At 37.9% G+C, this 24,571-nt stretch overlaps 2 protein-coding genes across 2 annotated transcripts; both read left to right on the forward strand.

The window, feature by feature from the left end:
* Nucleotides 1–1,161: 1,161 nt before the first annotated feature.
* LOC125997587 (late cornified envelope protein 2A-like) lies at nucleotides 1,162–1,473 on the forward strand. Its single transcript, XM_049766012.1, has one exon. The coding sequence runs from the start codon at nucleotides 1,162–1,164 to the stop codon at nucleotides 1,471–1,473; it is 312 nt and encodes a 103-aa protein (XP_049621969.1).
* A 14,092-nt stretch (nucleotides 1,474–15,565) lies between these two features.
* SMCP (sperm mitochondria associated cysteine rich protein) lies at nucleotides 15,566–15,850 on the forward strand. Its single transcript, XM_049766013.1, has one exon. The coding sequence runs from the start codon at nucleotides 15,566–15,568 to the stop codon at nucleotides 15,848–15,850; it is 285 nt and encodes a 94-aa protein (XP_049621970.1).
* Nucleotides 15,851–24,571: the final 8,721 nt, after the last annotated feature.

Consider the following 24,571-nt stretch of genomic DNA (forward strand, 5'->3'; position numbering starts at 1 on the left):
GGTACCAGATCTGTATAAAAGGTCTCCATTTGCATCCATCTCCTCACTATGCATGTTGTATCCACCATTATTCCAAAGGTGAGAGAATAAGGTGAGCATTCTAATTTCTATGGTACTGTCTGGGCTGGATGGGTTTGGTCTACTTCAGCTAAGTGGGATAAGTTTTATCTGATTAGAGAGAACTCTAAATGAACTGTTGACTTCAGGAAATTTGGGCTCATGGTATTAAGCATTGCTTTGAAATAACAACCTTGGAGAGATTAATGTTAACTAGAGATTTGGAATGTGGTGGAGGTGAGTAGTTTTCTAAGATGAGATTGAAAAGTAAGACCAAAGGCATAGCCTGTTTTATGAAATAGGAGAAAAAGGAGATTTTTTCATCATTTTTTAAATTCATTTAAAGAAAATGCATCACATAGTTGACATAACTGATCATAATACATTTGTTCAGGAAGACCAAAAGCAACATGATTTAAAAAATAGAAAATTGAAAGAAAAACTAAAGAGATGGAAGAAAAGGGGAAGAAAAGAAAGTTTAGAAGCAAGTATATTTTTGAAAATTATTGAATCACCAATGAACTCATTAAAGGACTGAAGTTGGAATGCAAGAGGTTTCCAGAAAATATAAATAAAAGGAAATATAAAAGCAATATGTGACTATGGAACTCTCTAGGATTGAAGTAGCTGCTTTGAAAATCAGGCTACTTGGGAGAAGCAGTAAGCATAGGTAAAGATAGCACAAATTGGGGCCCGAAGAGATAGCACAACGGCGTTTGCCTTGCAAGCAGCCAATCCAGGACCAAAGGTGGTTGGTTCGAATCCCGGTGTCCCATATGGTCCCCCGTGCCTGTCAGGAGCTATTTCTGAACAGACAGCCAGGAGTAACTCCTGAGCATCGCCAGGTGTGGCCCAAAAACCAAAAAAAAAAAAAAAAGATAGCACAAATTTTAAAGCAGAGTTGTCTCTAGTATTTGAGTCTAGTATTTTGAGTAAGCTCCTCTGCAGGAATGTAGAACATATAGATGTAAATTTGGGAGCTAGAGAATCAATTCTAAGATTTCAGGTGCTGTTAAAAAAAAATAGTGGTTTGAATAAGATGCATTCTAATTGCAGTTTCAAAATATTCTCATTGCTTTTCAGAGGAACTGAACTTTCTCTAAGATGTCCTGCCAGCAGAAAAAACAGGAGTGTCAGCCTCCTACCAAGAACCTTTCCGAATGTCCACCAAAGTGCCCCCCTCCAGCCCCTCAATGTCCTGCTCCCTGTGCATCTGCCTGCTCACCACCTCCACCTCCCTGCGAACCCCCAGATACCTCTTCCTGTGTCACCACTTTCTCTGCATCTGGCTTTGGAAGTAGTTGTTCTCTGGTAACCCGGATTCCTGATGTCTGCTTCGCCGCACCTTCCAGCTGCTGTGAAAATGACTCCTCTTGCAATCCCAGTTGCAACCATGATCCTGGGAGCTGCAACTGACCACAGAGTCCAAGATCAACAGCCTGGAGTGATGCTATCTCTCAAAATTCTCCCACCCTTGTTCTTTTTGCTCCTAAACCATGCTGCCTAGATATTGTGGGTGATGGATTCTTCTTTTTTGCAAGTACTTGAGAAGAAGAAAACATACCTGATAGAGAAAACCCTACTTCCCAAAGCCTCTTCCTTTTAAACAAATAAACTTCTTTTTGCTTGGCACCTGAACTTGTTTTGTTCATTTTCCATTATCAGTTCACAGATGATCAGCTCTCATTAACCCTGACTGGACTATTTAAATAGACCCCAGTCAGGATGAGTCAGTCAGATGCGAAATGGTCACTATACTAATCATTGGGTTGGAGTCAATGAGTGGTGGATGAAAAAGAAGGGCTCAAAGAGAAATAGATATAAAATAGACATTTCCAAAATATCAGTGGTTTATTCTGTTCCTATTACTGTCGCCACCTGACAGCTTTTCCTTCTCATTCAAGACACTATTCCTTACCCCAGAACTTATCCTCTAGGTCCAGTAGTTTTTTGTTTGTTTGTTTGTTTTTTATAATAATTTTTACTTTGACCAAAGTGGATTACAAATCTTTCACAGTAATACTCTATCAGGAGTCCTCAAACTTCTTAAACAGGGGGCCAGTTCACTGTCCTTCAGACTGCTGGAGGGCCAGATTATAGTAAAAACAAAAATTATGAACAAATTTCTATGCACACTGCATATATCTTATTTAGAAGTGAAGAAACAAAATGGGAATAAATACAATATGTGGCCCGCGGGCTGTAGTTTGAGGACCATTGCTCTAGGTACATAGTGACATTGAAACAGGGACATTCCTATCACCAATGTTGTACTCCCGCCATCCCTGTTTCCAGCAGGCATCCCATATTCCCCTCTTTTGCCCCCCGGGCTGCTAGTAAAAGTGGTTCCCTCTGTGTCTAGCTTATTGTAAATTGAGTATTGATTCTGTTTTTGTTGGCTTTGGATTTGGTGTTTAAGTCTGGTCATTTTTTATTTCCACTCAATGTTCATATTGTATGGTCTTGGTACCCTCCAGTAGTTTCCCCTCAATTTTTGAGGTAGAACAAGATGGTTCTAGTTACATTAGTTCTGTTTGAAGGAAAGAGAAAAGAAAAAAAAAAGGGAAGAGGCAAAAGTCAAACAAGCAAAAAATGGAAGGAGTTCTTCTAGAGACCATAATTGTCCATTTAAGAAAAGAAGGGGGAAAAAGAAGAAAAATATAACAATACAAAAAATCAAACAAAAGAATGAATTCATGCTCAAGTAAATGGCACGAGGGTCCTTGTAGGTGTCAGACTAGATTCAAAATGTGTTGAAGGGAGTGGAGAAAACTCAAATATATAACTTGCTTTTTCAAAGCCCAATATTCAATCTCTGGCATTATTGCATGGCTATTTAGATTTCTGAATCCCTTAACATCACTTTTGCTGAGCATCTCCACCTGACATCTCATTCTTGTTTATACTGGAGCCTAACCAGCTGGGACCCTATACAGAGGTCAGTAAATAGAATACCTACAGAACATTCTATCTGTTGCATTCTGAAGATCTCATTTACTCTTTTAACTAATGAATAAACAACATGGGTTTGGGGGTATGTTGTAAAAACACATTCTTTTTTCAGTTCCATAGGCGACCATACAATAGTACTTTACTTCTTATTCTCCAGATGACAGTCTTTTTTTTTTTTTTGGTTTTTGAGTAATGCCTGGCTGTGCTCAGGGGTTCCTCCTGGCTCTATGCTCAGAAATCGCTCCTGGCAGGCTAGGAGGACCCTATGGGATGCTGGGATTCGAACCACCGTCCTTCTGCATGCAAGGCAAATGCTTTACCTCCATCCTATCTCTCCAGCCCAGGACGACAGTCTTAACCAATTATCTAGATTCAGCAGCAATTATCATGCCTGTGAGAGACAATAAGATAAAATTATGATCAACAATACAGGAATTGTACCTATCTCCCAGCATGAATTAAGCAAGTCAGAGGGTTTAAGGCATCTGGACTCAGGATAGAGTGTTTCACACATGAATAGTGTCAATTTAGGTCTTCTCTAGTCCAAAAAATAAATTCCTGAGCAATTGTACAGTGGATAGTGTGCTTTTCTTATAGTGTTCAATCTCTGGCATCCTACGTGGTCCCTAAAGCCCTCCAGGAGTAATCCCTGTGTGCAGAGCTAGGAGTAAACCCTGACACACACAGCTGGATGTGTCCTGAAAAATCAAAACATTAATTAATTAATTAATTTCTTTTCAACTGATTTTATATAAATAGCACTGAAATTCTGGTGTGTTTTGGGACCACACCCAGCAATGCTCAGAAGTTACTCTGAGCTCTGATCTCAGGAATCATTCCTGGCAGGATTTAGGGGACCATGTGATGCTGAGAATTGAAACCTGGTCATCCACATGCAAGACAAAAACCTTTTCATTGTTCTATTGCGCTGGCCCCAATGCACATGATTTTTAACAAGTAACTTTTGAGTAATAAGAGCAATATGAGAAAACAATAAAGGAAGACTAAAGAAAATGTGGAATTTTGGAGAAGCCTAAGTGCTTATAGTTGATAAAGAGGGTAGCATAATATGTGATAAAAGTATTCTTTACAGGCAATAAAAGTGATACAAATGAACATATTAGGTACTCTTTTAGGCAGAGGATACTACAAATACCAAGCTCAAGCAGAAAATTATTTTGAAAAACCACAAAGGGGACAGCATACCTTGAAGGAGAATGCACTGTCAGGGTAGTTCTGGATCATCGCAATTAGTTGGATTCAATTTATAGGGACATATTTTATAATGAATTGTGTATATATGTTGGAGCAGCGGCTTTGAAGCATTCAAGTTATAATTTAAAAGTATGACTTTATTTGCAATTAATAGAAATGGCTTTATGCATCTGACACCCTACTAGGTCATAAACTCTTTAATAAAGAGAAGGTTCTTACCAAAAAAAGTATGTTTTTGACTGCTTTGTTGAGAATAGATTATAGGGGTTAAGAGTGGACACGTAGGAAGTTTCACATAATATAGATAAAAGCTAACTTGGTCTAGAGTATTTGTGGTAAAGCAATGAGTTCTTAGGTTCTGGATATGTATTGATAACTGAACCTACAGAATTAATTGTAGTATAAAATATTCTATAAATAGGTATAAAATATTATATTCTATAATATTCTATATATTTTTATATTTTATAAGTATAAAATATATATTCTACACAAAATTTTTATATAGAATATACTTATACTACATAAATTCTACATACATATTCTATATAGATGTATATTATGTAGAATAAACATATTTATTCTATATAAAGAATTATGTAAATATAAAAATATTCTGAATGGTCTTCCTCTGGTCATTGGAAAAGGATGGAATTAATAAAGGAAGAAATAACTTTAAGAGAAGTAGAATTTTGTTGTTTGTAGGGGAGATGGCTTGGGCATGACATTAGAAGAGAAATTTTCGAATCAGCATCATATGCCAGATGATAACAACTAAAAATTATATAGAAGGGGAAAGAGTTTGGCTTAGCAAACTGCAAAGTTTTGAAGCCAGAGATATGAGATGCAGCTATCACAGGAAATTGAGTGGTTTGATTATAGAAAAATAATAATAATTAAGAGAGTGTGCAGACACCATTGCATTTTTGGAAAGCATTTCCAGAAATAAGCTGTAAGCATTTTGGTCAAAGTTTTTTATTTTAGTGTTTTCAATTATACATATCCACTATATTTGGAAACATGGATCATCAAAAGTGTTTGGAGTGAGAAGGGACTTGAAGTTTGAGAAAATAGGTTTAAAGAAATGTAAATAATAATAAAGAAAAATATGAGGAATTTTGTGGATCTGTTCTCAGGAATCACTTTTAGTGGGAGTGGAGAAACTATCTGGGGTCCCGGGGTTTGAACTTACTTTGGCCATGTGCAGGGCAAGTGCCCTTTTCACTGTACTATCACTCTGGCTCCTTAAGTTGAACTGTAGGGCAGCTTTGATATGTATATTTTGGACACTTTCTGTGTTTCTGTCTCCTTAGCTGCCTATAGCCAACAACACTTGTTAACTTATGCTAGCTTTCTTTTAGAAGCCTAGCAAACTTTCCATTACACAATCTTCATAAAGACTCTATAAGAGAGCATTCTGTTGTCATTCTGAGATGAGGCCTCTAAGATTAAGTAGTCTATTCGATGTCACACACCTGGTTACTTAAAGAAGCAACTTTGGACTCCAGATTATCTGACTGGGGTTCCAGTCAGGAGTTACACAAATTAGACCAAAAAAAAAGCTCAAAGAATAAACCACTAACAACAAATATTAACACGAGCAATAATTAACAATAGCAAAAGAAAGAGTAACTACAAAATATAAAACAAATATTCTCTGAGGGGACGTACCCAAAGGAAGACAAATCTAGAAGGTTTCAAGTTATTGGAAAAGGGTTAGGCCTCATCTATCAGAGTTCTCTGGGTGAGCTAAGTCAAGTTCTTAACACATAGGACTAAGAGAAGAGGTATGAGGGGATATTTGGAGTCTAAGGTGATTGGGGTGTAAGATGGGAATCTAGGGCAGAGTAGAAGAGGAAGTCAAACTAAATGCCAAAAAAGACCAGAAGAGGAGGAGCCCCATCCTGGTGGATAATCTTATTTGACCTTCTGACAGAAAGCTGTGTGCAGACAGGCCTTCTTGAAACACTGGTTTCAGGAGACTCTGAAAAGATCACAATTATGTGGAAACTATAAGGGATCTTGTACAGTATTGTGGTTGGGGTAGGTACCATGAGAGAAACTCATATGGATTCATTCTTGCATGGACTTTCTTTTCATAAAATTTTAGGTAGCATCTCCCCCATCAAAGTCCTCTAGAACTCTATGAAGAATGTTTTTTGTTGTTGTTTGTTTTGATTTTTTGGGCCTCATCCAGTGATGCTCAGGGGTTACTCCTGGCTATGCACTCAGAAATCACTCCTGGCTTGGGGGACCATATGGGACGCCTGGGGATTGAACTGTGGTCTATCCTGGGTCAGCCATGTGCAAGGCAAATGTCCTACCACGGCACCACCACTCCGGTCCCTCTATGAAGAATGTTTAACATCATGTTTTCATTAAAGGAGAAAAGACTTGAAGAAAATTCATTGCTTATCCTAGATTTCATAAATTAACACGTCATTTGTAACTGAAAGGCTAAAAAAAAATTGTCAGATTATACATGGCACTTCTCACCCTCTCTTCCCCTCTCTCTCTTCTTCTCTCTCCCTTTCTTATTTTTTTGGGGGGTCACACCCTGAGCAGCAGTGCTCAGGGGTTTCTACTCCTGGATCTATGCTCAAAAATCGCTCCTGGCAGGCTCGGGAGACCATATGGGATGCCGGAATTTGAACCACCATTCTTCTGCATGCAAGGCAAATGCCTTACCTCCATGCTCTCTCTCTGCTCCCAACTCTCTCCCTTTCTCTATCACAGACACACACACACACACACACACACACACACACATACACACACACAAAACTGTTCACAGTGCCAAGGGGACTTCACTTGTCTATCCAATGAATGACACTATTGTCCTGGAGAAAATGAGTAGACTCACATAGACTCACATTTAGTAAATTAACTAAACAAGAGATATTTGTTTTAAGACTGTAACTCTGTCTGAAAGAATCGCCAAGAACAATAAAATTTAGTCTTTGCAGTGCATATGCAGAGTCAAAAGACTTGAAAATGTTTGCATTACATCATAACCCTGAAGGGCCTACCAAGCTGGTATTGGTCGTTCAGGACTAAAGAGAAATTAATTTTTAACCCCAGGAGCTTTATCTAATTAGGAAGGACTGGAAGGACCAGCTCACAATTTGAAGCTCACCACAAAGAGTGGTGAACTCTTTTAGGGAAATAACTATACTAACAACTAGCATGACAATGTTAAAGAAAGAGAGAAGTAGAAAATGCCTGTCGCGAATACAACCAGAGATGGGGGAGAAGGGAGGGCATTGGTGGTGGGAATGTTGCACTGGTGAAGAGGGGTGTCCTGTTATGACTGAAACACAACTACAAACATACATGCAATCGTGGTGCTTAAATAAACATTTATATTAAAAAAATAATTGGAATCATGATGGGGTTGGGAAAGGATGTGACACTTCAATCTCTTGAAAACAGAAGATATTTCTAGGTCTCATTGGAGAGTAAATACAGGCTTGAATTAAAAGATGGCTACTTTCTTTTGGGTCCTGTTGAGATGAGTCATATCTGTGAACAAATTTTGAATTTGCTGCAGTTGCTTGTGGTCTGTGGTGAAAGAATGGTCCGTCTGAGCAGAGCCATCTCCACAACCAGGCGTGGTCAATTCAAAAAATGTTCACAGAATTTTCAGAGTTATATTGAAGAACAGAAGTGACCTCTTACTTGTGTTTGCTTTAGTGCCCACAGACTTCACAGATAAAAACTCAGTAAGTACATACAAACCACTCTACACTATATGTATGCCTTAGGGAATGACAGTAAGAATAATATAGGACTGCCAGAGGCTGGAGAGATAGCCCAGTGGTAGTGCTTTTTCCTTGCACCCAGCCAACCCAGGACAGGTGGCATTCCATATGGTTCCCCCAAGTCTGCCAGTAGTGATTTTTTTGAGCACTGAGCCAAGAGTAACCCATGAGTCCTGCCAGGTGGGACTCAAAAACCAAAAAGAAAAGGACAGCCAGAAAAGTGCCTAGAAGTACTTTTTTTTAAAGTAAAACTAAAATAATGAATATAAAAAGATAATTTTTAAATGTTATTGATTATGCTTTAATGTTTTACAATTAATATGGTTTCCAATACTATTCATGAGTTTCCTGTGTACAGAATATTCCAACAACAGATCCCTCAACTGTACCCATATCCCTCCCCCAAGTTTTCTAATACTTATTCCTTGCAACACCCCTACAAAAACGGTTTTGTACATCAGTTCTTTCATTCAGTTTCCTGTCCAAAATCTTTTATGTAAGGGGTACATTTACTTTTTTTTTCTTTTGTTTGGTTTTTAATTTATGGATCACAACTTGGGTTTTTTCTGGCTCTGGACTCAGGCGGGACTCGGGAAAATAGGAGATGCTGCAGAAGCAACCTGTCTGAGTTGGCCATGTGCAAGATAAGTGCCCTACCAGCTGTGCTCTCTCCAGCCACAAGTACATCCACTATTATTTACACATTCATATATATGTAAGAAAAGTTTGCATGTTTTATTTCAACGTTTATACAATACTGAGTCTATCTCCATTTTCAGCAACAGCACAGCACAGATACGTTGATAGGCACTCTGGGAAAGACTGAATTCTGATTCTAACGTCAGCCCTAGAAAGATATATATTCAGGGGGCAGAGTGATAGCACAGAAGGTTGGGTCTTTGTCTTGCACACAACTGACCCAAATTTGATCCCCTGCACCCCATATGGTCCCCCAATCCTGCCAGAATTGATTTCTGAGCCCTGAGCCAGGAGTAATCCCTGAACTATGCTGGGTGTGTGACCCAAAAACCAAAAAAAAATAATAATAAAAATAAAAGAAAGATATATATATTCTTCCAAAACTAAAGCATAGTGGTTCAATGAAAACCAAAAACAAGGACAACTAGATCCTACACATGGAAGAAATGTTCTAGATATAAGTGATATAATAAATAATGGATGCCCCCTAGTGGATCTTTCTAGAGCTCTCAACATATCAACTCTGGTCTTGGCATTGTCCTTACAAGACTTGAGTCATTAAAGAGATGAGTTAGTCAGGAGAGTATGGCAGTGTGAATAGATTGCCCTGATTGAGGCCCAAGTTAGACACAAATCCTAATTTAGGTAATAAAAATCTTCAGTTTTATGACACCCTCTGTTATAATTTACAGGCTCCATTTGAGGTCAATCCTAGGTGACCCGTGAGTGAACTCTAAGCTTATAATGCAACTATCTTTCCATTCTAACACAACATCATGACCAAAACCATAACACTTTGTAAGTACCACAGCAACCCATGTAATTGGCCAAAACACACACACACACACACACACACACACACAAACACACACACAACACCCAACTATAAACCACCTCTATAAAGATAAGCATGGGCCTCTGCATTCCTGGAGTGGGGTGGCCCTCCCTCTTCTCCAGCTGAGATTTGTATTCTCAGCTCTCCCCCCTCTGGAGAGGCCCATGTTCTCTTTTAAATACATTATTGCTCTTTCTTTGCTTTCTTGTAAGTTCTAAATAAAACTGTTTTACTTCACTGTCCCTCTCCTCATGAAGTTATTTTCTATTAAGGGAAAAACAACTTTCCTGGAAAACTTGATAGAATTTAGGACTGATTTTTTTCCTTGTCCAGTTTGAGCTCCACAGCTCCCCCCAAGAAATGGCAAGGATCAATACTCACACTGGGCAGAACAAATGGGACCAAGATATGGTCTGACTGACTGCTGCTTTGTGAGGCTTGTGTGATAAAAGGTCTTGTACATCAAGGACACAGAGACAATCAATCAAAATTTCCCTGTGGGAGTTAGTAGAGAAAGAACAGTTAAACTCCCCTCTCTAGATTGTAATTTCTCTCCTCCCCAATTTACATAAACCATCTAAGAGGATCAGAACTTAAAAATTATTCCTTGGAAAATCTTTTAATTTTGCAATTTCAAATTGAAGATAAACAAGAATAAAAGCTCCTAAATATATTTTTTTAAAAATTATATAGATAGGAATTCTTTCTATGTACTAAAGTCCAGTAAAGTCAAAACTAAGAAAGCATATTAGAAGTAATAATTGTCTTTTACATCACTGAATTGGTTTAACTTACTTTTAATTACGAAGATCACAAAGCAAAAGAATCAACAACTTAAATTTAGACTAATTTTATGATCACAGTTTTACAACCGAAAACATTGTGATTTCTGTGCATATTAAAGTTGTTGAATTATTAAAAAATAAGATATTAATATTAAATAATAATACTCAGGTATCCACTTTTACCTATCTAATTGGCAGAAAAAATAATTTATTAACATACCAATATTGATTATTGTGAAGAGCAATGTAAAACAGTGAGATTTCCATAGAAGACTTCACAATGTTTTGAAACTTCATCCTTTGAGTTAGAGAATTATATTTCTTTAAGGAAATACGCTCCTGAAAGCATATGGAGAAACGATGCAATAATGCGCTGAACCCAGCGTTGTTTGCAATAACTGAAGTGGCCACTCATCCACCTCTCAATTATATTTGACTAAAATATGAAAGCTAAATATACTGAACTGAAATGGAATGAGCCCCAAAACATACTGTGAAAAATAGCAGTGAGCAAAACAATGTGGGCTTTCCCTATGTTCAAAAGAACACATATTTGGGTCATCCTGTTTTGAAGACAAATATCACTGTAAAGCTATTTGAGAAATTTGTCATGGGTTATTAATAGAAAGGGGGAAATAATCTTGTACATTTATCCATATTGACTTTAAAGCTAAGAAATTGGCAATTCTAGATCATCTTAAAGGGAATCTGGAGGCAGCGGAGCCTGAGGAATGGAACCAACCCAATAATCATCAAAATAAAGGCCCTTCTTTATCATTATGAACACCAACATCAATATCATTAGCTTTGGGGTCAAACCCAACAGTATTCAAGGCTTACTCCTAGCTCTGTGCTCAGGGGTAATACCTGAGGCTATTTGGTAGATCATCTGTGGTACTGGAGAACAAATCATGATTAGCCACATATAAGGCAAATGTTTTACCTCTCTATTATCTCTCTGATTCCCTAGAAAGCATTTCTGATGCCCAACCAAACCAGAGATCACCTCATACCCTCCCAAGCCATTATTCTCATTAAAGGTGTTTGGTCTCTTGTCTCTCTGTTAAAAGGAAAAGCTTTGAGAATGTGTACTTGACTTTATAGAGCTCACCCACTTCACTACTTAGGACAGAGCCCTGGTAGATCTTAAAAAAAAATTGGGTAAATGTGTGCTTTTGACAGGTACTTTAAATAATGGCAGGATTTAAGATTACCAACAGATCTCCCTGCATACCCTGATAAGTGCCAGCAGGGGGCGGGCTATATCGTCATAATGACAGAATGTTGGGGAGAGGTCACGCCCATGTCATAAAGGCTGAGGTCTGATGGGAGTGACCCTGGCCACTTGTTTCAGAAGACTTTGGCTTCTGACAGTAATGGACTCACCAGGCTGCTGAGGGAAGATCAACTGGAACCAGCCAAGTCTTGTAAGAAGCCCATCGTGAATACACGGAACCGAGAAGAGACTGAACAGAAGTAGCCAGGTCAGATAACCCAGAAGAGAGTAGCCTTTTGGTTCCTTTCCTCTTAGCTTGTTCATTCAAGAATTGCTTCACGAACTACTAATGGAGACACATACAGTCAGTAGCACAGCACTAAGTACTACATTTGGTAACATGGCATATTAGGTGCCTAGGAAGGGGGACAAACAGTATTATACTAATGAAACCAACATACTGATGGAGAATTAGTATAATAAGAGTTCAAAACTTATAATAAAAATGTCATGAGTTGGATCCCGAGTTCTGAGAATACATATCAGTGTGGCACCTATAGTTTCGCTCTTCTTGAAAGGAACATTGAAGCTTAGATTTCAGATAGCGGTATAAGCCAAGAGGTGATACACAAAACCACAACTGAAGCAGGGCATAATTTAATAGGTCTGTTGATAAGCAAGAAACGAAGAGTAGACTGATGGGTGTACATAGAAGATAAGGTGTGTTTACTAGGCTCACTAAAATTTGAATTCTGGCCTTGAATATTTCTGAAAAAGCAGTGAAAAAGGTCAGGTTGAACTGGTTCTGTTCACAAGTGTCATAATCTGAAGGTCAACTGAATCAGGTGGTACAGAAACAGTGTAGTGCTTAGGGAAAAAATTGTCTTTGCATGGGCAAGATGGTCAGCAGACAGAAGTGTTGGGTGGAAGTTGAGGTTCTGAATGTAGGGATGAAAGGAATAATAAGATAAAGGAGAATAAAGTCAAGACAAGATGCACAAATTGCACTGCACCCACCACACTCACTTCCCTACAGCAGCAGAGCACACATTGTGGAATATAGTGCTGAAAAACTATGAACAATTCACTTGTGTGTGAACCCCTCATTTTCATTCCTTTTCCCCATTTTCATCTTATCTGCCTGTTTTCCTGTGAGTTCTCTATCACCCCTTCTGCCCTCATCTACTTCCTTTGCCAGGAAATCAGGAACTCAGTTCGGCTCATCTCAGCCAACTCAGCCTCTTCAAAATATCTCTTGTCCTACTAGAGGAAGGGACCATTGACTTTTCTTCCACCCCAGTGAGCTATTAAAACTTAAGCAGAGGGCCAGAAAGATAGTATCAGAGTTAAGACATTGCCTTACATGTGGCTAACCCAAGTTCTATTTTCTGTACTATAATACAAACTGATGTTAAAAAAAAAAAACAACACAACCCAATAGCAACAAAACAAATTTGGGTCAGAGAAACAGTACAAGGGGCAAGGCAAATGGCACCTGACATCCCTAGTACAACCAGGAGTGATCCCTGAATATAGAGCCCGGAGTAAGCACTGAGCTATACAGTATGTAGACCCCTCATAAAACTAAGCAGAATTTTTTTAAGTTAATTGAATTATACAATGAGAAAGCTTGAATAACTGGTATAGAGTCACCCAGAATTAAAGCTAACACCCTTTTCCAGAAGTCACTTTCCTTTATAAGTGAGGATATGCACTGGACCTAGCAGTCAGGGATCTGGAAGTTTTAAAACAAAGCAGTGGAAGGATCTTGAGCAGTAACCAAAGGGTCAAGGCACAGAGACCTCAGACAGTTGGCAGTAATACTCCCTCATGCTAATTTAGAGTCTCTTTCTCAAATTAATTTTCTAATGAAAACCAGGGAAAATAATTCAAAAGAGTCCTGAATCTCATCTCTGGTATCTCATAAATCTTGTTCACTTCCTTGAAGCACTATTGGAAATGATCCCAAAACAAAACAAATAACAATAAAAAAAATTTTTAAATAAAATAGAGTCTAGTAGGCTCTGAAAGGTGAGGCAGATGCTAGGCAGGAGCTGGGCCTAGTGTGAGGTCACTGTTTCTAAGGGTGTGGCTGTAACTATGTGTGGCCTAGAGACCCTTTAAATACATTTGCCATAAAGCTTCTGATGGAAATGGAAGAGAGCATAACTGCTCTGATCCAACAAATCCAGAAAATCTACAGCTCCAATGTCTACTAAAACGGCGATCAAATCCTAAACAAATTTGGAAAACAAAAGTCAATTCAGTGGTAAGATAGAAACAAAGGTGGTTTCCTGTCCTGGGATGGGAGAGGGAGGGTTTGATAAGGAGCATAGGAAGGAATTGGTTTTTCCTATTCTCAAAAGAACCATAAAACAACAAAATTTTAGATGGTGAGCTCCAGTTTCTTCCTCATCGGAACTGTATGGAGGAAAGGAGCTAAAAACCCATAGTTAGGGAGACCTGTCTTTGCTTGAAGCTAAGCAGAGGAACCAGGCCGGAATCTTAGAGCCTTGGTTGCCAAGACTGATGCCTTATTCATGGTTTGCCCTTCAGTGGCCTCTCTTGGGGAGCAGGTTTTCCACAAGTTGAGGTGTCTGAAGTGGGATTGTGCATCAGAGTTTTAAATGGTCATGGATCCTAAGGTCAAGACTTCAATTACTCCTTCAATTACTTGAAACCAAACCAAACATCTGCTTTTCCCTGGAAAGAATCTGCTTTTTATAATTTTATATGTTGGAGTCACACCTAGTGACGTTCAGGGGTTACTCCAGGTTATGCACTCAGAAATGGCTCCTGGCTTGGGGGACCACATGGGATGCCAGAGAATTGAACCATCTGTCCTGGGTCAACCACATGCAAGGCAAACGCCCTATTACTGCACCATAGTTCAGGCCCAAGAATTTGCTTTAACTTCCAGCAACCAAACCAGATCCCTGAACTTCCATCAGCCTCAGACACAGGCAGGTTGATCAGACCTGAGGAAATTGTGAAGTTTGACACTGAACTAACTAACCTAGGACGTACCACAGTTCAATCCCCTGGTGTCCCACAGGGTCCTCCAAGCCAGGAGCAATTTCTGACCTCATAGCCAGGAGTAACCCCTGAGTGTTACTGGGTGTGGCCCAAAAAACAAACAAAAATGCTTAAATAAAATAGAAAATGGTGTGCTAATATTTTAATTTTAAAAACATACATACCTCCCTTCTTTTTATGATGGAAACCCAACTGCAAACTTGTTTGTAATCATTGTGCTTAATTAAAGATATTTTAAAAATTAATTCAATAAACAAATTAAAGATATATAAAGAAAAAAAGATTGATTCATCCTAGGGAGCAAAAAATGGAAAGTCAAATCACATAGCTAACTTTCCTTTTTTTTTAATAATTTTAATTTTGACCAAAGTGAACAACAAATCTTTCACAGTAATATTATAGGTACATAGTGACATTGAATTAGGGGCATTCCCACCACTAGTGTTGTCCTCCTTTTATCCCTGTTATCAGCCTGCATCCCATATCCTCTTTCTTTGCCCCCTGGGTTGCTAGAATAAGTGGTATCTAGCTTGTAGATTGAGTATCGATTCTATTGTCATTGGCTTTGGATTTGGTGTTTAAGTCTGATCATTTTTTTTAGTTCTACTCAATGTTCATACAACTGAGTGGTCTTGGTACTCTCCATTTTTCCCCCTCAATTTATGAGGCAGAACAAGATGATTCAACTTATGTGGTTCTGTTTGAAGGAAAGGAAGAAAAGGAGAGGGCAAAATCCCAACAAACAAAAAAGTGGGAGGAATCCATCTAGAGTTATAAATATTTAAGGGAAGAGAGGGGAAAAAAAGGAAGAAAGACATAACAAAAACACAAAAACAAACCAAGAAAACAAAAACAACAACAGAAAAAAATTAGACAAAAAACAGCAACAACAAAACATGAAAAAAAAATTAAACAAAAAAAAACCCTGAAAAACACCTTTTAATTATTTTTCTTCTTCTGTTCTAAATATTTTTCTTTTTCCCCACCAGAACCTCCAACACTCGTGAAGATGTGTGACCCATCCAAGTGCAGCCCTTGCTGCCCATCCAAGTGCAGTCCCTGCTGCCCATCCAAGTGCAGCCCCTGCTGTGCAGCCAAATGCAGCTGTTGTCCAAAATGTAGCCCCTGTGGCTGCCCCCCAAGGAGCTGCTGTGTTCAGCCCAAGTGCTGCTGTCTGGAACCCAAACCTGAGTGCACCTGTCTGAACAAGGACTCTGATTCATCTCAGCATTCTCAGAGCGATTCCCAAGGTTCAAAACAAGAAAAGTCACTCTTTGGGGGATCCAAGAAGTAGATGGCCTCTACCAATACAGGAACCATGCCCATTTCTTAGAGAGGTCAAGGTTATAGATCTGCATTAGAAAAACGTTTCTCATTCACTTTCAATCAGAAACACTCATTGTCCTTGGTAGCTTTTCACCCTATGAAGACCTCCAACTGGAAATGGAATGTAGAAGCAGCTAGTGTCATCTTCCTAGTGATCTGAACAGTGGTTAGCACAATAAATGAGCATTAGAAAAAAAAAAAGAATGTGACTCTCTTTACATCTTAATCTGTGAATTTGTCTCTCTGGGCAGGGCTACATTTAAGAAAAATATTGACATAACATGAGAGTAGCAGACAGAAAACCAGACCTGAGAAGCTGCTTTGGGATGAGCATTGCCTCAACTTGATTTTACAATGAGTTTTGTCTTGCAGGAGTCTCTCGAGTTCCATGCAAATGGGGTACCCTAAAGAAAAGAATTTCAATGTTGTAGTTTTCTGGGTAGCACATTTAAGATAATAAGGAAAACCATGTCTCTAGAAGTGTTCAAAAGACTAGAGGCAGAGGAAAGCTTCCAAGATGCAGAAAGCTCTATGGGGGACTTCATTTAAGGGGGGCGTCTCATGATTTAATACATTTAAATATTCAGTCCCAAAGCTAGTAGTGCAGCCTCAACATTTGTATTTTTCTCTTGAGTGGGGGGATAATGCTACTTGAAAAAGCTTGCGTATTTTTTTTTTTGTTTTGGGTCACCCTCAGTGGTATTCAGGGCTTGCTTCAATCAGTCTTATGGAATTGTATAGGAAAGGGTCAGATGTTTCCTGCATGAAAAGCGTGCATTCAGTCCCTTGATTCATCTCTAAGGTCTTTAAAAGGTTTTAACAAAAATGAATAGGGATAATTTACCTATAGTGCTTATTATAAGAGGTTTTGCAATACAAGGTTCTATTCAAAATTCTCTTTCAGGCCCATATTCCCAATGAAGCCACCATACTCCAACAAATTGTACCCCCAAATAAACCCAATGTGAGCAAGTTGAAATTTTTGACTGAAACCCAACTACAAACATGTTTGTAATCATGATGCTTAAATATATTTATTAAATATTAAAAATAAAATATAAAATTTAAATATAAAAATTTGGATTAAAAGGGGGAAATAACTTTACTTGCCATACATGTAACTACAGTCCTTGCTACTTTTATATAATTGATATTAATTTTCAAAAATTAGTGTCCCTTTGTATTCTTTTTAAATTTTTTTATTTAATTTTACTTTTGGATTTTGGATCATGCCTGACAATGCTCAGGCCTTATTCTTGGCTCTTCACTCCTGGCGGGGGTCAATCCTTGTAGGCTGATGTAGGGAACGCAATGATCAAACATGGTTGTCTCAGGCAATTTTAGCACTTCACCTGCTGAATTATCTTTTAAAGTTGCTTTGAACATTCACAACCAATCTTTGATTCATACATATATATTTTCATCTATCTTGGACATTATAGTACAATGTTGCACAGTAAATTCTACTGGGGGTGTACTTTGGGCTACATCCAATAGTCAGGGCTTATCCTGGATGTGACCTGGGATCACTTCTGCCAGTGCTCAGAGGACCATATGCAGTTTTAGAGATTAAACTGAGGTCAACCATATGACAGGCAAGTGCATTAGTTCCTAAATTATCTTTTCAGTTTTTTTGTTTGTTTTTGTTTTTGGGCCATACTCCGTGATGCTCAGGGGTTACTCCTGGCTATATGCTCAGAAATCACTCCTGACTTGGGGGTCCTATGGAATGCTTGGGATTGAACCTAGGTCCGTCCTAGGTCAGCCAAGTTCAAGGCAAAAGCCCTCTTGCTGTCCCACCGCTCCGGCTCCATCTTTTTCATCTTAATGACATTTTTTTTGGTGAGCGAGGAATCACGCATTTTTTGTTATTTCAGGCTCTGTGCTCATAATTGACCCCTGAAATGTTAGAGAACCATATGTAGTGAAGAAGATTGATTGGTTACAGGCAAGGCAAGTAAGTACTGGCACTATCTTTCTGGATTCTTTATATAATATTATTTAAGAAACTACCAAAATGGTTGTACCTTTTTAGATTTCCATCATAAGGTCAAAAATTTCCAGTTGCTGCACATCTTTGCAAACATTTTGCAAGTCAATATTTTCTATTTTCAGACATCTACTTATATAAATTTGGGGGGCCACACCCAATGACATTCAGGGGTTACTCCTGGCTATGAGCTCAGAAACCACTCCTGGCTTGGGGGACCATATGGGACACCAAGGATGGAACCCAGGTCAATTTTGGGTCAGCCGCATGCAAGGCAAATGCCCTACCACTGTGCTATCTTCCAGTCCCAATTTTCATTGTTTTTCTAATTAGAATATTTTTCTTTAGATGCCACCCCTGGCAGTGTTCAGAGGCTAGTCTTGGCTGTGCACTCAATGATCACTTCTGGCAGGGCTCAGGTAACCAAAAGAGGTGCCAGGGACCAATATTAGTTTTGTTTAGGCAAACACTCTAACCAACTTTCTCCAACTGTTAATTTTAATTTCTAACTGGCATTTAGCATATTTGTCTCCAGGTATATTCTTTGAATACTCTGATTTTTCTCTGAGATCTTTGGTTTTCATGTAATTGAATTCTAAGAATACATATTTAAATATATAGATGCTCCTTTAATTTGTGGGGGTTGGGCCACACCCAGTGAAACTCGGGAGTTACTCCTGGCTATGTGCTCAGAAATCTCTCTTGGCTTGGGGGACCATACGGGATGCCAGGGGATCGAACCAAGGTCCGTTCTAGGCTAGCACCGGCAAGGCAGACACCTTACTGCTCTGCGCCACCGCTCCAGACCTATAAATACTCTTGTTACATGTCCTTAATCCATACTTTCACAACCAGATTTCTGTTTTATCTTTTTGTCTTCTTTAAATTGTTAAAGTTTCAAGGAGCAAATGCTTCTAATTTCGACAAAGTTCAATTAATTTGCTTTATGAATTTGCTTTTCTATCATCTCTATGAAACTTCTTCCTGACTTGAATTATCTCCTCCCAATATTTTATCTATGCTTTTCTATGATAAAATATAATGACAAATATGATAAAATAAAAATAAACAAAACAGTAAAAATAAAAATAATAACATAATAATTTTTATCTAAGTTGGAATTTGGAGGAAAGCCTATGAATACACGCATTTATTTGAATTTGTATTCTAAAATGATTTGCATCTTTATTAAAAACATTATCAGAAGTTGAGGGATAGTACAGTGGGTGTGGCATTTGCCTTGCACATGACTGACCCAGGTTTAATTCCTGGAATTCCACCTGCTCATCTGAAGTACACCAGGAGTGATCTATGAGGAACAGGAGCAAACTTTGAGCACTGCCGGGTGTGGTCTCAAAACAAATATAAATATAAATATAAAATATATACAAATAAAATATAAATATAAAATATAAAAATAAATATAAAATATATACAAATAAAATATAAATATAAAATATAAAAATAAATACAAAATATATAAAATAAAATACCTACTAGCCATATTTATTTGGATTCCATTTTTGATGTACTGATTAATTTTATAGCCTGAGAACATTGTCTACTTTCTGGCAACTTCATAGTAAATTGAAGTCATCACTTAGTATTGTTGGAAGTGTTTTCTGACTCTGTGCTAAGAACTGACTTCTGTAGTGACAGAAAACCCTGCAGTGTTAAGAACATCTTAGTTTGCTTGTTTCTACAGTTATTTTTTAACTATTTGGCTATTTTGCACTTTCATGTGAATTTTAGAACCAAGTTTTCCATCTCTACCATCAAAATGCCTACTAAGACACTGGTTTGAAGGAAATTCAAATTGGAGAAAGGTTGGAGAGATAGTACAATGGGTAGGATTCTTGTCTTATATATAGTCAACCTAGATTCAATCAAGGCACACCCCATATAGTTCCTTGATCCCCCATCAGGAGTGATTCCTGAGCACAGAGTCAGGAGTAACCCATGAGACTTATCAGGTATGGTCAAACACACACACACACACACACACACACACACACACACAAATAATACAATTGAAGAATGACTAACATCTTAACAATATTGAATGTTACAATTCATAATGTTGGAACATGTTTTTATTTAGTTTAATTGTTTTTCATATAATTATATTGCAAATGATATTGTTTTTTTAGTCGATAATTAATTCACTGATTTTTTTACTGTTAGTACACAACAATACATTTATTCTTGTATAGAAACCTGCTTAAACTAGTTTGAATAGCTTTGTGCAAATTATATAGGATTTTCTAGTCATCAGGCCACCTCAGTATTAGAGTTTTACTTTTCCTATTCAAACTTCTCCCTACACGTCTTTTTATATTTTTTCTGCCACTCAAAAGCATTCTTTTCAATGTGCGTCATGCTTCATGCAATAAGTCAAAAAGAAAAAGGCACGCTGGATGATGCAGCTCATATACCAAGTTAAATAAAAGGGGGATTAGATAACCTCTAATGTCAACAAAACCCTATTGAGACAAGATCAAAAGAACTGAGGACTGAGAATTCTGAAGTTTTGAGAAGAAGAATTTTGGGACAGTGGTGGAGGGATCTAGAAAGACTGGTATAGCAGCAGCACAGCCAGTGAAAAAATTTCAATAGTATTGTCAACTATTCTACTTCATAATAATGAAAAAAAAGAAAATGAAATCATAATTGAAAGTTGAAAATAGTTAACTTTAACTCGACTACATTTCACGTGAATTCTGGTAGTTTATTATTGAGGGAAATTTCTCTGGATATCATTATTACTTGTATTTCTAATAATTATGATTTCTTCTATGATATTTGTTTAGAAAACTCTCAAGTTCATAAATTTAATTCATGACCTGATAAAAATATTAAATAACTAAAAAAAAAGGTTTTTTTTTATTTTATTTTTATTTCCTGAGCAAAACCGACTATGCTCAGGGTTTACTTCTGGTAGAGCTTAGAAAAATCATATGTGATTATGTTTTCTAGTTTTATAACTTTAAAAACATTTTTGGGGGGTTGGGCCATACCCGATGATGCTCAGGGGTTACTTCTGCCTATGCACTCAGAAATCGCTCCTGGCTTGGGGGACCATATGGGATGCCAGGAAATTGAACCGTGATCTATCCTAGTTCAGCTGCATGCAAGGTAAATGCCCTACTGCTTGCGTCACTGTTCAGGCCCCTTTAAAAACATTTTTAAAATAAATTCTTTAAATAAGTCACCGTGAGATACACATTTACAAAGTTGTTCATCACTGAGTTTCAGTCATACAATGGCAAAATAGCTATATAGCTCTAATTTAACCACTTCTCTGGACCTCTTCTACTATCAATGTAGTTTCAAATAATTGCTACAATACTGCAGTTCCCACTTACAAATCATTGCAGCCTATTTAAGATTTTAAAAAGACCTATTTAAAATTTGGTCCGATGGTATTGCTTCTCAATCTTCTTTTAGTGGCTTTTCACCAAGTTGCTTCATGGTGTCACTTTGTACCAGCACACATTTTTTTGCACTCATCTTATACAAATCTTTCCCTCATTTACACATGCTCAGCCCTCCTGGTCTCTGTGCAGATGAGCTTGTGTGAATTTCAGAGTATGCCAGGCAGATGCCCCTTACACACAAACACACATATAGACACATGTATATCTGTGCGCACAAAAATCAGATTTTTGTGCTAACCTTATTTTATTCAGGTTCCTTCCGTGAGAACTTTCCTGAGAATTCCATTTGAAAACTTCCTTTATCATCCTTCCCAGCACAGATAAGCCTCTTTCTTGAACTATTTTCCTATGTAGTACTTTTATTTCAATTGTGCCTATATCCCATACAGGAATCAAATTTAAGAGAGTAGAAAGTTTTGAATATCATGTTTCAGATTTCTTTTTTTTATTTTTTATTTAAACAAATTTATTACATACATGATTGTGTTTGGGTTTCAGTCATGTAAAGAACACCACCTACCACCAGTGCAACATTCCCATCACCAATGTCCCGAATCTCTCTCCTCCCCACCCGACCCCTGCCTGTACTCTAGACAGGCTTTCTATTTCCCTCATACATTCTCAATATTAGGACAGTTCAAAATGTAGTTATTTCTGTAACTAAACTCATCACTCTTTGTGGTGAGCTTCCTGAGGTGAGCTGGAACTTCCAGCTCTTTTCTCTTTTGTGTCTGAAAGTTATTATTGCAAAAATGTCTTTCATTTTTCTTAAAACCCATAGATGAGTGAGACCATTCTGCATCTCTCTCTCTCTCTCTCTCTGACTTATTTCACTCAGCATAATAGATTCCATGTACATCCATGTATAGGAAAATTTCATGACTTCATCTCTCCTGACAGCTGCATAATATTCCATTGTGTATATGTACCACAGTTTCTTTAGCCATTCATTTGTTGAAGGGTATCTTGGCTGTTTCCAGAGTCTTGCTATGGTTAATAGTGCTGCAATGAATATAGGTGTAAAGAAGGGATTTTTTGTGTTCCTAGGGTATATTCCTAGGAGTAGTATAGCTGGGTCTATAGCATAGAATGTAGGCATATGAGGCCTCTTTATACACAGAAGTTAGATTAAAAAAAAGTCACTGAGACAGAGACAAATAAGTTATTTGCAGCAGAGAAAATGGATAACAAATCACAGAGGAGAGCAAAATTCACCTCAGGATATAGAGTTCGTCCAAATATGGTTGGTGCTTATGTACTGTATACCCTGGATTCTGCCTTTTCTGACTATACCACCTGATAAAACCAATAATAACTCTCAATAAGTGACCATCTCAGACATGATTTAAGCTGAAGACATAAGTTGTTGGAGTAGAGGGAGGCTGAGGGGGCAGGGATACCAAAATTAGATAGAGCTGAGCAAGCAAAAAATTGCCTATAAAAGATGAAGTCATAAAATTTTCCTATACATGGATGTATATAAAATCTATTATGATGAATGAAAGAAGTCAGAGGGAAAGATATAAGCACAGAATAGTGTCACTCATCTACAGGTTTTAAGAAAAATAAAAGACATTTCTGCAATAATCCCCAGAGACAAAGAGTGGAGGGCTGGAAGTTTCAGCTCACGCAGGAAGCTCACCACAGAGTGATGAGTGCAGTTAGAGAAATAACTACATTGAGAACTATCATAATAATGTGAATGAATTAGGGAAGTAGAAAGCCTGTCTCAAGTACAGGTGGGAGTGGGATGGGAGGAGGGAGATTTGGGACATTGGTGGTTGGAATGTTGCACTGGTGAAGGGTGTGTTCTTTACATGACTGAAACCCAACTACAATCATATTTGTAATCAAGGTGTTTAAATAAAGATATTGATTAAAAAAGAATGCTCTACGTTATTATCAGACCTTATCATAAGACCTATAATGTCAATTTTCCATAAAATATCATTGACAATAAAGCACATGATGACTTGCACTTGTAAAAGAAAAATCAGTAGGCTTGCCTTTCTTCCCAAGTGACTGATGCCTCTCTCACCTTCCTGTCATCCATTCTAAGTAGGTTTTCTAGTAAAACCTGAGGTGCAAGAACATGAATTTTCAGCCACTCAAACAGTTTCTAACTTGACTATATTCTTGTCCACAAAACTTCAGTCTTCCTCTGTAGAAATTATGGAATGGCTGGACATAGATGGCCATATCTGTTTTCAGTGAAAGGGGAGGAATGTAGTAATAGGACACTGAGACATTACTGGTGACAGAATTGGCACTATTTTTACACACTTATCTGAGCTCAGCTCCTGCCATTCAAGTACAGAATACAATGAGTGGCGTTCAGCCACATTAGGAGGGTTGGGGCTCAATCTCTTAAGGAGCAATGCTTGTCAAGGAGGGTTATCTACTTCATATTTCTTCAGAAAAAGTATTGCTTCCTACTTGGTAACACTACATTCATGCTTGGACAGTGATCTGAGAGCTCCAATGACTGAACCACATTATTAGTCAATTTATAGACTTTGTATTCAAAGGAAATTTTCTATGAGCAACAAAGATCCCCTCAAATCTAAGAGTTTTTGAGACTCAAGATAGGTAAGATATAAGAACAAGCTTCCAAATATATTGACCCTGTGGCTACATTTTCCCTGACTTTACTAAAGTCAAATTTAAAGGAAATAGTAAACTAAATTGTGGGAGGTTGGAAGTCAGGCAGGCTTTGGAAATGGTTGGGTTGAGAAAAAAATCTCTATGGTCTGGACATACGTTTTGCATGTGAAGAGTCCAGGGTTAATCTTCAGAATTACAGTCACTCAAATCAGAAGTATACTAAAAGTCAGAAATGTTCTCTACACGACAGTTAACCATAGTAATAAAATCAAATAAATACAAGTAGAACTAAAATATAAATAATTGATCATTGTTTTATACCCTGGAGTAGACCTACTACTGTGAAAGATTTGAAAGTCCAGAAATACAGAGGAACTTAGAAAGAGACTATGAGGGACCCCATGGAGGCCAGTTGGGAATGAAAGCAATGAACCACTTATGGTGGTGGGAGTCTCTCCTTTGAGACTAAAAGTGTTTATCTGATACATACATACATACACACACACACACACACACACACACATTCATAGCCTTGTGCATATTCTGTCCTGACCAAAGGAGCCTCTACAAGCACTTCAGGAGCAATTTTCAGAGCAATTACTACCCTCAGGAGGCAGCTGACATGGTGTCAGATGGCCCCTTTATTTCCTAATTATCA

This window comes from Suncus etruscus, chromosome 19, assembly GCF_024139225.1.
Source record: "Suncus etruscus isolate mSunEtr1 chromosome 19, mSunEtr1.pri.cur, whole genome shotgun sequence".
Taxonomy (NCBI): Eukaryota; Metazoa; Chordata; class Mammalia; order Eulipotyphla; family Soricidae; genus Suncus; species Suncus etruscus.